The sequence below is a fragment of the Gopherus evgoodei genome, chromosome 1 (assembly GCF_007399415.2).
Source record: "Gopherus evgoodei ecotype Sinaloan lineage chromosome 1, rGopEvg1_v1.p, whole genome shotgun sequence".
NCBI lineage: Eukaryota > Metazoa > Chordata > Testudines > Testudinidae > Gopherus > Gopherus evgoodei.
In genome coordinates this window covers 23,329,188-23,340,826 of record NC_044322.1, presented here as the reverse complement: position 1 = coordinate 23,340,826, position 11,639 = coordinate 23,329,188, and the positions used below count along the sequence as shown (strand labels likewise).

General features: G+C 40.8%; 1 protein-coding gene across 8 annotated transcripts in view; it reads right to left on the bottom strand.

Moving 5' to 3' along the window:
• Positions 1-2,325: 2,325 nt before the first annotated feature.
• C1H11orf54 (chromosome 1 C11orf54 homolog) overlaps positions 2,326-11,639 on the bottom strand; it is a 35,288-nt gene continuing 25,974 nt past the window's right edge. For 5 of the 8 annotated variants that reach the window (XM_030559430.1, XM_030559424.1, XM_030559416.1 and 2 more), the window contains 3 exons: positions 5,852-5,968; positions 4,743-4,930; positions 2,326-3,498 (listed from right to left, as the gene is read on the bottom strand). In XM_030559430.1, the coding sequence (XP_030415290.1) occupies positions 3,267-3,498; positions 4,743-4,930; positions 5,852-5,968 (537 nt within the window). In that variant the 3' untranslated portion in view covers positions 2,326-3,266. The remainder of the gene's footprint in view (positions 3,499-4,742; positions 4,931-5,851; positions 5,969-11,639) is intronic. The other 3 variants (XM_030559440.1, XM_030559469.1, XM_030559460.1) reach the window with 3 other exon arrangements.

The following is an 11,639-nucleotide window of genomic DNA, read 5'->3' as shown; positions in this document are numbered from 1 at the left end:
CCACAGCTCCGGGCCGCTGCGGGCTTCGGCTCTTTCCGGAGGGACCTCGGAAGTTCGGAATTGCGGGTCCGGGCGGGGAAGTGGAGACCAGAGGGAGGTGCTGCCTAGGTTGAGGGGGAGGGGCTAGACCCAGCTGCCTAGGGCTGGGTTTCCTTCTGTGCCTGTCTAGAGTTGCTGCCCAGTAACTCTGTTCGAGGCTTTAGCAGTGGGACACGGACACCCAATAGGAACTCTGTTCGAGGCCACTGGCTTCCCAGAGCCAAGTATTTTTGGTTTTTTTGCCAGTAAAACAGAGGTTTATTCGATGACAGGAACAGGGTCTAAAACAGAGCTTGTAGATACAGTGAACCAGACCCTTCCGCCGGGTCCGTTCTGGGGGGGCAGTGAGCCAGACCCTCACATCTGCACTTCACTCCTTGTCACCAGCCAGCTCCAGACTAACCACCCCTCCTTCTCTGCTCAGTTCCTTTCCCGGGCCAGGAGGTCACCTGATCTCTTTGGCTCCAACACTTAGGATATGGCTACACGTGAAATTTCAAAGCGCTAAAGTGTGAGTGTGGTCGGAGCGCCAGCGCTGGGAGAGAGCTCTCCCAGCCCTGCACATAAACCACATAAACCACATCCTCTACGGGTGTAGCTTGCAGCGCTCGGAGCTGCGCTCCCAGCGCTGCGGCACTGATTACACTGAGGCTTTACAGTGCTGTATCTTGCAGCGCTCAGGGGTGTGTTTTTTCACACCCCTGAGCGCGAAAGTTGCAGTGTTGTAAAGTGCCAGTGTAGCCAAGGTCTTAGTTGGCACCTTTTCAGAGGAGGGGCCCAGGCCATCAGTTGCTAGGAGACAGAGTGCCAGGCATTTATGTTCACTAGCCCTTTTCTCTGTAGCAATCACACCCTTACTCCACTACCTGGATACTTAAGAACTGCATAGGGGACACTCAGGCACTAACACAGTATTCAGAGCAAACATTAAGAACATCCCCAGTTCGTCACATCTTTCCCCCCCTTCCAGACTGAACTGAGCCAGGTCACTCCAGCCAGTGACCTGGAGAAGTTCGAACCCACCAACGCTCCTCAGGCACTGCGTGGGGAGGAACTTGCAGTGACTCAGGCAGCTGGAGCACCCCTCAGCAACACCACCCTGCAGCCACTTCCACAGAGCACAGCTAGCCAGGGGGCAGGGGGCTGCTGGCCAAGGTGGGTGGCTCAGCCCCTCCCCTCCAAAAGCATCAGCTGGTCTCTCTACCACCCTGTCCCCCGACACCCTTTTTCTGTATGACACAGAAAGATCTAGATCAGGGGTCGGCAGCCTTTCAGAAGTGCTGTGCCAAGTCTTCATTTATTCACTTAAATTTAAGGTTTTGCGTGCCAGTCGCTGATTTTAACATTTTGAGAAGGTCTCTTTCTATAATATATAACTAAACTATTGTTGTATGTAAAGTAAAAAAATGTTTTTAAAATGTTTAAATAGCTTCATTTAAAATTAAATTAAAGCCCACCAGACTAAGGGCCAGGACCCAGACAGTGTGAGTGCCACTGAAAATCAGCCAGCATGACGCCTTTGGCATGCGTGCCAGAGGTTGCCAGCCCCAATCTAGTTTCCACACACTGAGTTGCTGCCACCTGCACTGCTGGGGTAGGGGAAGGCAGGAGGAGTTTTGCTGAGACTGGTAGTGGGACTTGGCATTTTCAGATCAGCGCACATCTGTAGGCAGCTCCTGCCACAGCGAGCCCAGAACACTTTTGAGTAAAAGCCCTTCGATTTTATAAACACCCATGCCATGCTGGCAGCAGCACAGCCAAGTCAGTGGGCATACTTATTTATCAGTCCTTCTCAGCAGTAAGGGTATTACAAGATACAGATAAGTTATTGCTACACAAAGCAGTTTGCACCAGACACTACTGCAGGTTTGCTAGAAAATTGTCCACAACTGGTGCTTGACAGCTTCACCAACTCTCTTTTCAAGTACCCGTGCTATCCCAGGGCCCCGAACAGGTGATGTATTTTCTTTAGTTCAATTAACACACCGTGTGTTATACTCTGTATATGCATTGCTGTTCATATATGTTGCAGGCTGGTGAGCATGTGGCTTTCAGTTATATGTATGTTAGTGATTTATACATGTGTTACTTTCAGCACATAGCAGGTAGATATTAAAAATATTAAATACACTTCACATCTACATTTTTAGTGTGTTTTAGTGTGTTTTTGCTAAAAAAAGACAAAAGAAAAATAATAACTCATAAAATGTTAAGTCTTTAACTACTAATCAGGGTTTATTCACAGCCTACAAATATCCCACTTGACAGCAAGTAAGACAGTTTCAATTCAATTCAGTAAAACTTTATTGGCAGGATAAATGACACAATTATCATCAGAGTGTAAAGAAAAAAAAATACTGACAAAGTGCTCCTGTACTTCAGCCTTATTCAAAACTAGAAACAAATGGGGTCTGATCCTTCAGTCAGCCCACTGTAAATCCGCTCAATTCAACACAGTTACTCCTCATTTACACTGGTATGAGAAAATAATCAAGCACCCATGGCATGATAGCAACATCAACATTTAAAACCCTGGAAATGGTCCTGTGCTTGTTAAGTTGTTACTGGTGCTTATGAGTTAACTAACTATGATCCAAGTCCCTCTTTGACAAGTTTGCATTTCCATACCTGTAGGTCCTCTATGCTCTCAGTGAAATCAACGGGGTATTGCCATTGACTCCTGTAGATGTAGGATTGCATCACCCCATAGTCCTGCTGAGCTAGAAGTTACATGAGTGGAACTACAAGTGCCTTCCTCTTATTTCAAACAAGTCTCTTCTGATCACTGATTAAAATAAGTGGCCAATCCCATTACCCACATATAACCCACTAGGGCACATATAGCTAGAATGGCACACAGCCATGTCAATATCAGAGTCTGAATTGTAGTGTTGTTACCACATGATTCTTGATTGGCATCTCTTTTCCTCTTCCATTTAGAATGTGGAGCTCTCATTAATTCAGTGATGGCTTTCTATAGCCAGAGAAAAATCATCTGATAATGCCTGCCTAAAGTAATCAAAATGGAACAAAATAAATCATTGATACACACTATTCGACTTTGATGTTTGGATAAAAATTAATTTGTGATAGTTATTTGAATTCAAACAATTTCAATCTAAACTCTGAACGTATCCCATTCTTTAAAAAGGCTAAGACTGCAATAAAATGCCAGCTTTTCATGTGTGTGCTTGAAGTCAATTAAAATAATGATCAAATCCAATATTTCATTTTTTAAAATTAATTGCTATCCTTACACTCCAAACTAAGTGTGCATCCATGGGTTTAATCTCTCCCAACCCTGTGAGACTCCTTGGGTCTATCAATACGAAAGAGAACTTCTGCAGGCAAAAAATATCCCAGATACTGCACGCAGTCTGGTGTACTGTCATTATGGTAGTGTCCTCCTTCACCATGGTGACTGAAACAATGAGTGTGCTCCATTCGCAGATCAAACCCCTAGAAAAGAGAGACCAGTTTATGTTATGTGAGCACAACATTTTCTTTTAAATAAAGTATTTAAATAATGCTTCAGTATTTTGCAGTTAATATTGTACTTTTCTTCCACGGATTTCAAATAAACATTTAATTATTTAAAGACTTTCAAGTAACCTAGTACTCTATTTTATAGATTGGTAAACTGAGGCAGAGAGAGTCGCTTCCTAAGGTCACACTGAGACAGTGATAGAACTAGAACTAGAATCTAGATGTCCTGACTCCCAGTCCTCTACCCAGTGGTTCTCAGCTAGGGGTCCGGGGCCCCCTGGGGGGTTGCAACCAGGTTTCAGGGTCCACCAAAATAAACCAGAGAGCAGGGCCAGCATTAGACTCCCTGGGGCTCAGGGTAGAAAGCTGAAGCCCAAGCCACATAGGGCTGAAGCCAAAGCAGCTCAGCTTTGCAGGGCCCCTTGTGTTGTGGGGCCACAGACAATTGCTCTGCTTGCTATCCCTTAACGCTAGCCATGGCTTTTAATCTACTGGACATGCAGAAAAATAGTTATTATGGCACAGGAGGGTCATGGAGGTTTTCATAGCATGTTGGGGAGGGCCTCAAAAGAAAGGTTTTCTGCCCTACAACACACAACAGTTCTTCCATGCAATCAAGTTGTTCTAAACCAGGCTTTAGTACTACTTGCTGACTGTACCTTGACTCATCCACCTTAAACCCCCCCCATTGGGGATACTGCAGACTGTATGTGTTATGCGCTATCCAATATCAAAACAACAACATCCCCCAATACTCTGTATGGTACCCCCGACGACTAATAACTGAATTTTTAACACTCTGTATCATCTATTTTTAAACATTCTCTAATAAAATTTTAAATCTATTTGTGTTGAGGTAGGGTCTATGGACCCATAATCAGAGATTAAGGCCCCATTGTGCCACACACTGTACAAACACAACAAAAAGATAGTATCTGGCCCAATTTTGAGAGAGAACAAGTAGGTACTGACAGCAGGAAGCACAGGTAACAATAAGATGATAATGAACTATGTGATAAGTGTTGGATTCTGCACACCAGCTGCCTAAATGAAGAGGTTCCCATTGGCACAGCGCTATTTGCCTTCTAGAGATATAATACATTATTATATTGTAAAAATATTAGTGTGATTAGGCCTAACAGCTAAATTGGTGGCAAGCTAAGACTACTAGCTAGAAAGCAAAATATATCTATTTTATTATTAATTATTTGTATTACCATACTACCCAGGAGCCCTCATCACCAGGGCCCCATTGGGCAATGCACTCTCCATCCTTCTGTCCGTTTTTCCTTTCTTTTGCATCTTGTGTCATTCTCAAATTGTGAGCTCTTTGGGACAGAGACAGTCTTTGTTCAAACAAATAGTGCTTAGCACAACAGGACCTGGTTCTTGAGTTCTCTGGGCACTAATTTAATACAAATAATAAGTAACAATCATCATAAAAAACAGCACTGACATGTCACATGCTTTCATTCAGAAGAATATTCCATTAACAGCTGTTGATATATGTCCATTCCTATTGTATCATCACTAGCTTTTGGGAAATGATATGCAACTGAGCATTGGCCCAAAGACTGCCAAATAGAGACCCAATGGAGTAATGCACTTGAGCTAACACCATGTCCCACTAATGTGCTCACCACGTGGCATAAGTGTTTTTTTAATCGTTATAAATTTTTTAAAAAAGATATAAAAAATAAGGATGGTAATTAGTTTTCCTCCCAAGACTCTTGGCTAATGTATATACTCTAATGTAAATGTAATAACATTCCTAATGATAGGGACACTAGACATACTTATGAATTTTCTCATACCTTTAATATTTTTTACTATTGAATTTAGTGCTTGTGAAATATGCTCAGTCCATATTTTGATATCCAAGGCTTTGATTTGCCCATATTACAGATACAGTGCAGTGCTAATACCAGCCTCCCCACATAGCCCTGCCAAAGTGTCCCAACCCATTTCTGAATGGGGCATATGAAGGTAAGGATAATTTAGTGTCCATCCCCATTCATTCCTTGGTCTGTCTTCTTAGACTGCCAACTAGATGTCAAAATTAATGCAGTTGTGCTAGTTGTTTTAGGATGAAGACATCAGCATTCAGTCACTATTGACCTGGGTTTAATTCAAACCAGTGAAAAGTGAAAGGCTTAGTTATATTCTATTACCAATCCCCTGAGCCACCCGTTCCAACACCTCGAAGACTTTAATATAATCCATAAATAATTCCCATTCTTGAACAGAAAAAACCCAAACAAATCCAAGCCAGAATCATTACATGTCAAGCTAATTACTCATAGACAAACACAAAATAGAGACTTACTGGATCTCTGGAAATTAGTACTGGCTGACAAATCAACGGAGCCTTCATTTCAAAAAAATGGAGCCAATTATTCATTTCCTCGTCAGTGTTTATAGGACAGGCAGAAAATTCTGGGGGCTATAAAAAAAAGCATTATCAGTTGAATGAAGATACTAGGACCAAAACTTTTCTTTCTAAGCTATTTTTCTTCACTAGCCCTAAATTATTTTCTGCTCCCTATTTCTTCTTAACCAGCAAAAGCAGTATCCATGGTTGTTTCTCAATTCAGAACCATAAGCTTTTACCTGATGGCTGCCTCCACTGCCTTAGGTACCAAATGGAGAATTCTTAGAATCAGGTAACCTGTATCCACACATTACATTTGTTCTATCATGTTGGGATCAGAACTACGTCAGTTTCAGCTGTGTTTGAACACAGCTGAAACTAACAGGATTCAGGTATGTTTTCTTCAACTGATGCTGACAGATTTTTTTCTGAGAACAACATTAGTGAAACTGTAATTACAACTGTAACAGGAATAGCAATCTAGACCACGATTTCATTATCTCTATCCACTTTAGTCATGGAAATCATAATAGAACTAGGGCTGTCAAGCAATTAAAAAAATTAATCATTTTTAATTATGCTGTTAAACAATAATAGAATACCAATTATTTAAATATTTAGCTGTTTTCTATGTTTTCAAATATATCGATTTTAATTACAACACAGAATACAAAGTGTACAGTGCTCGCTTTAAATTTATTTTTTATTACAAATATTTGCACTGTAAAAAACAAATAGTATTTTTCAATTCACCTCATACAAGTGCTGTAGTGCAATCTCTATCACAGGGGCTGGCAACTTTCAGAAGTGCTGTGCCAAGTCTTCATTTATTCACTCTAATTTAAGGTTTCGCATATCAGTAATACATTTTAACATTTTTAGAAGGTCTCTTTCTAGAAGTCTATAATATATAACTAAACTATTGTTGTACGTAAAGTTAATACAGTTTCAAAATGTTTAAGAAGCTTCATTTAAAATTAAATTAAAATGCAGAGGCCCCCGGACCGGTGGCCAGGACCCGTGCAGCGTGAGTGCCACTGTAAATCAGCTCGTGTGCTGCCTTCGGCACCTATGCCATTGGTTGCCTACCCCTGCTCTATCATGAAAGTTGAACTTACAAATGTAGAATTATGTACAAAAAAATAACTGCATTCAAAAAGAAAAACAATGTAAAATTTCAGAGTCTACAAGTCCACTCAGTCCTACTTCTTGTTCAGTCAATCGCTCAGACAAACAAGTCTGGTTACAAACTGCAGGAGATAATGCTGCCCGTTTCTTGTTTAAAATGTCACCTGAAAGTGAGAACAGGCATTTGCATGGCACTTTTATAGTCGGCATTGCAGGGTATTTACATGCCAGATATGCTAAACATTCATAGCCCTTTTCATGCTTCGGCCACCATTCCAGAGGACATGCTTCCATGCTGATGTTGCTCGTTAAAAAAACAATGCATTAAATTTGTTACTGAACATTTGTAAGTTATTCTTTCATGATAAAGAGATTGCACTATAGTACTCGTACGAGGTGAACTGAAAAATACTCTTTTGTTTATAATTTTTACAGTGCAAATATTTGTAATAAAAATAATAATACAAAGTGAGCACTGTACACTTTGTATTTTGTGTTGCAATAGAAATCAATATATTTGAAAATGTAAACATACAAAAATATTTAATACATTTCAATTGGTATTTGTTTAACAGTGAGATTAATTGTGATTAATTTTTTTGAGTTAATCATGTGAGTTAACTGCAAGTAATAGACAGCCCTAAATAGAACCTTGATAATAAGTGCCGTGAATATTGTTCCCAATGTGAATAGATGAATTCAAGACATCTATTTCAGGAGTGTTTTTAGACTCTGAGGACTCAGGAATGGTGCTTTTCTCCAAAGGGGAGCATCATTGGTATCATGTTTAGATCCACTTGGGGAAAAAAAATTCTTCAGAGTAATAGATTTTTTAAAATTACCCTTTGAATTTTAGGTGGATGAATGCAGCATGACAATCTTTTCATCTTTGACATTTGATAGGTTTGTCAGAGACAAGAATAACTGGAGACTTGTAAAAGTTTAACATTTCAGAAAGTTCTGCTTGTAAAATGGAAAGCAAATTCTGGTAAGCATGCAAGCAAATACAATCAGTAAGAATGTACAGCTATTGCATACATATATTAAATAAGAAAATAAGAACGGCCATACTGGGTCAGACCAAAGGTCCATCTACCCAGTATTCTGTCTACCGACAGTGGCCAATGCCAGGTGTCCCAGAGGGAGTGAACCGAACAGGTAATCATCAAGTGATCTCTCTCCTGCCATCCATCCCCACCCTCTGATAAACAGAGGCTAGGGACACCATTCCTTACTCATCCTGGATAATAGCCATTAATGGACTTAATCTCCATGAATTTATCCAGTTCTCTTTTAAATGCTGTTATAGTCCTAGCCTTCACAAACTCCTCAGGCAAGGAGTTCCACAAGTTGACTGTGCGCTGTGTGAAAAAGAACTCCTTGTATTTGTTTTAAACCTGCTGCCCATTAATTTCATTTGCTGGCCCCTCGTTCTTGTATCATGGGAATAAGTAAAAAACTTTTCCTTATCTACTTTCTCCACATCACTCATGATTTTATACATCTCTATCATATCCCCCCTTAGTCTCCTCTTTTCCAAGCTGAAAAGTCCTAGCCTCTTTAATCTCTCCTCATATGGGACCTGTTCCAAACCCCTAATTATTTTAGTTGCCCTTCTCTGAACCTTTTCTAGTGGCAGTATATCTTTTTTGAGATGAGAAGACCACATCTGTACTCAGTATTCAAGATGTGGGCGTACCACTGATTTATATAAGGGCAATAATATATTCTCCATCTTATTCTTTATCCCTTTTTTAATGATTCCTAACATCCTGTTTGCTTTTTTGACTGCCTCTGCACACTGCTTGAACATCTTCAGAGAACAATCCATGATGACTCCAAGATCTTTTTCCTGTTTACTTGTAGCTAAATTAGCCCCCATACTGTATGTATAGTTGGGGTTATTTTTTCCAATGTGCATTACTTTACATTTATCCACATTAAATTTCATCTGTCATTTTGTTGCCCAATCACTTAGTTTTGTGAGATCTTTTTGAAGTTCGTCACAGTCTGCTTTAGTCCTAACTATCTTGAGCAGTTTAGTATCATCTGCAAATTTTGCCACCTCACTTTTTACCCCTTTGTCCAGATCATTTATGAATAAGTTAAACAGGACTGGCCTGAGGACAGACCCTTGGGGAACACCACTAGTTACCCCTCTCCATTCTGAGAATTTACCATTTATTCCTACCGTTTGTTTCCGGTCTTTTAACCAGTTCTCAATCCATGACAGGACCTTCCATCTTATCCCATGACAACTTAATTTACGTCAGAGTCTTTGGTGAGGGACCTTGTCAGAGGCTTTCTGGAAATCTAAGTGCACTATGTCCCACTGGATCCCCCTTCTCCACATGTTTGTTGACCCCTTCAAAGAACTCTAATAGATTAGAAAGACATGATTTCCCTTTACAGAACCATGTTAACTTTTGCCCAACAATTTATGTTCTTCTAGGTGTCTGACAATTTTATTCTTTACTATTGTTTAAATTAATTTGCCCGGTACTGATGTTAGACTTACCGGTCTGTAATTGCCAGATCACCTTTACAGCCCTTTTTAAATATTGGTGTTACATTAGCTAACTTCCAGTCACTGGGTACAGAAGCCAATTTAAAAGGACAGGTTACAGACCCTAGTTAATAGTTCCGCAACTTCACATTTGAGTTCTTTCAGAACTCTTGGGTGAATGCCATCTGGTCCCGGTGACTTGTTAATGTTAAGTTTATCAATTGATTCCAAAACCTCCTCTAGTGACACTTTAATCTGTGACAGTTCCTCAGATTTGTCACCTACAAAAGCTGCTCAGGTTTGGGAATCTCCCTAACCAGGGGCGGCTCTAGGGATTTTGATGCCCCAAGCACGGCAGGCAGGCTGCCTTTGGTGGTGTGCCTGTGAGGGTCCGCTGGTTCCGTGGCTTCAGTGGACTAGTGGACCCTCCGCAGGCAAGCCACCAAAGGCAGCTTGCCTGCTGCCTCGCGGCGACCGGCAGAGCGCCCCCCGCGGCTTGCCACCCCAAGCACGCGCTTGGCATGTTGGGGCCTGGAGCTGCCCCTGACCCTAACATCCTCAACTGTGAAGACTGAAGCAAAGAATTTGTTTAGTTTCTCCACAATGACTCCTTTTGTATTTCAATCATCCAGGGGGCCCACTGGTTGTTTAGCCCGCTTTCTATTTCTGATGTACTTAAAAAAACATTTTGTTATTACTGTGACATTATTGATATAATCTGAGACCATATAGAACATGGTTGCAACCAAGGTCTTGTAGTGGCACCAAATCTTATGTAAAGGGGGTCATATAAGGTGTCTAAGACCAGGTTATGGGTTGCTGGTTATGATTATGCTGTCTATATGTATGTATCATTTTGTAGTTGAAGTTATGAATATTGGCTCTATACTGTCTGTATTTCAAACTTGTCTGAGATGTCACCCAGAAGCACAGCACAAGTTAGGGTTAGCTCTGCCTAGCCTGCTTGTTGGCCCATTAAGGACCATCAGCTACACAACTGACCCATTGAGAGAAGGCAGATAGGCCTTGTAACTCAGCAAAGTATGCAGGAACTTGGCCATGTGACTCCAGACTCCATTTTGCTGTAATTTTCCACAGTATGAACGAAGAGGTGTTCGTACACTTGGAAAAGATTATAAAAGGCTGATGCCTCATCTCTATCTTGTCTTCAATCCTGCTTCTTACCTCTGGAAGGACTTTGCTACAAATGGAAGCTCTACACAAAGGACTGAATGACCCATCCCAGCTGGGGATGTACTCCAGAGGCTTGATTTGAACCTGCAGTTTATTCTATCACTGCTACAAGCCTGAACCAGGAACTTTGCCATTACTGTATGTAATTGATTCCATTTAACCAATTCTAACTCTCTTCTATATCTTTTTCCTTTTATGAATAAACCTTTAGATTTTAGATTCTAAGGGATTGGCAACAGCGTGATTTGTGGGTATGATCTGATTTGTATATTGACTTGGGTCTGGGGCTTGATTCTTTGAGATTGAGAGAACCCTTTTTTTTCTTTATTGGGATATTGGTTTTCATAACCATTTGTCCCCGTAGCAAGTGGCACTGGTGGTGATACTGGGAGACTGGAGTGTCTAAGGGAATTGCTTGTGTGACTTGTGGTTACCCAGTGGGGTGAGACCAAAATCTTCTTTGTCTGGCTGGTTTGGTTTGCCTTGGAGGTGGAAAAACCCTAGGCTGGGGTGGTAACTGCCCTGTTTTAAGCAATTTGTCTTGAATTGGCACTCTCAGTTGGGTCCCGCCAGAACTGCATCGTTACAGTTACCTTTTGAGTTTTTAGCTAGCCATTCTTCAAACTCTTCTTTTGCTTTTCTTATTACATTTTTACACTTAATTTGGCAGTGTTTATACTCCTTTTTATTTACCTCACTAGGATCTGAATACTTGTAAAAAATGATAAATCTTGAAGTTAAACCATATCTCTGATTGTTGTTTAATTGATTTTTTAATTTTTTAGTTATTTTTCACACTATTCTACTGTCTTTGTGTTTCACCAAGTCCTTATACATCCGCATTTGTTTCTACAGCTTCTTTGCCCCAACAAAAGATCAGAGTATTAGGGTCAAGGGATACATAATTTTGGTGGT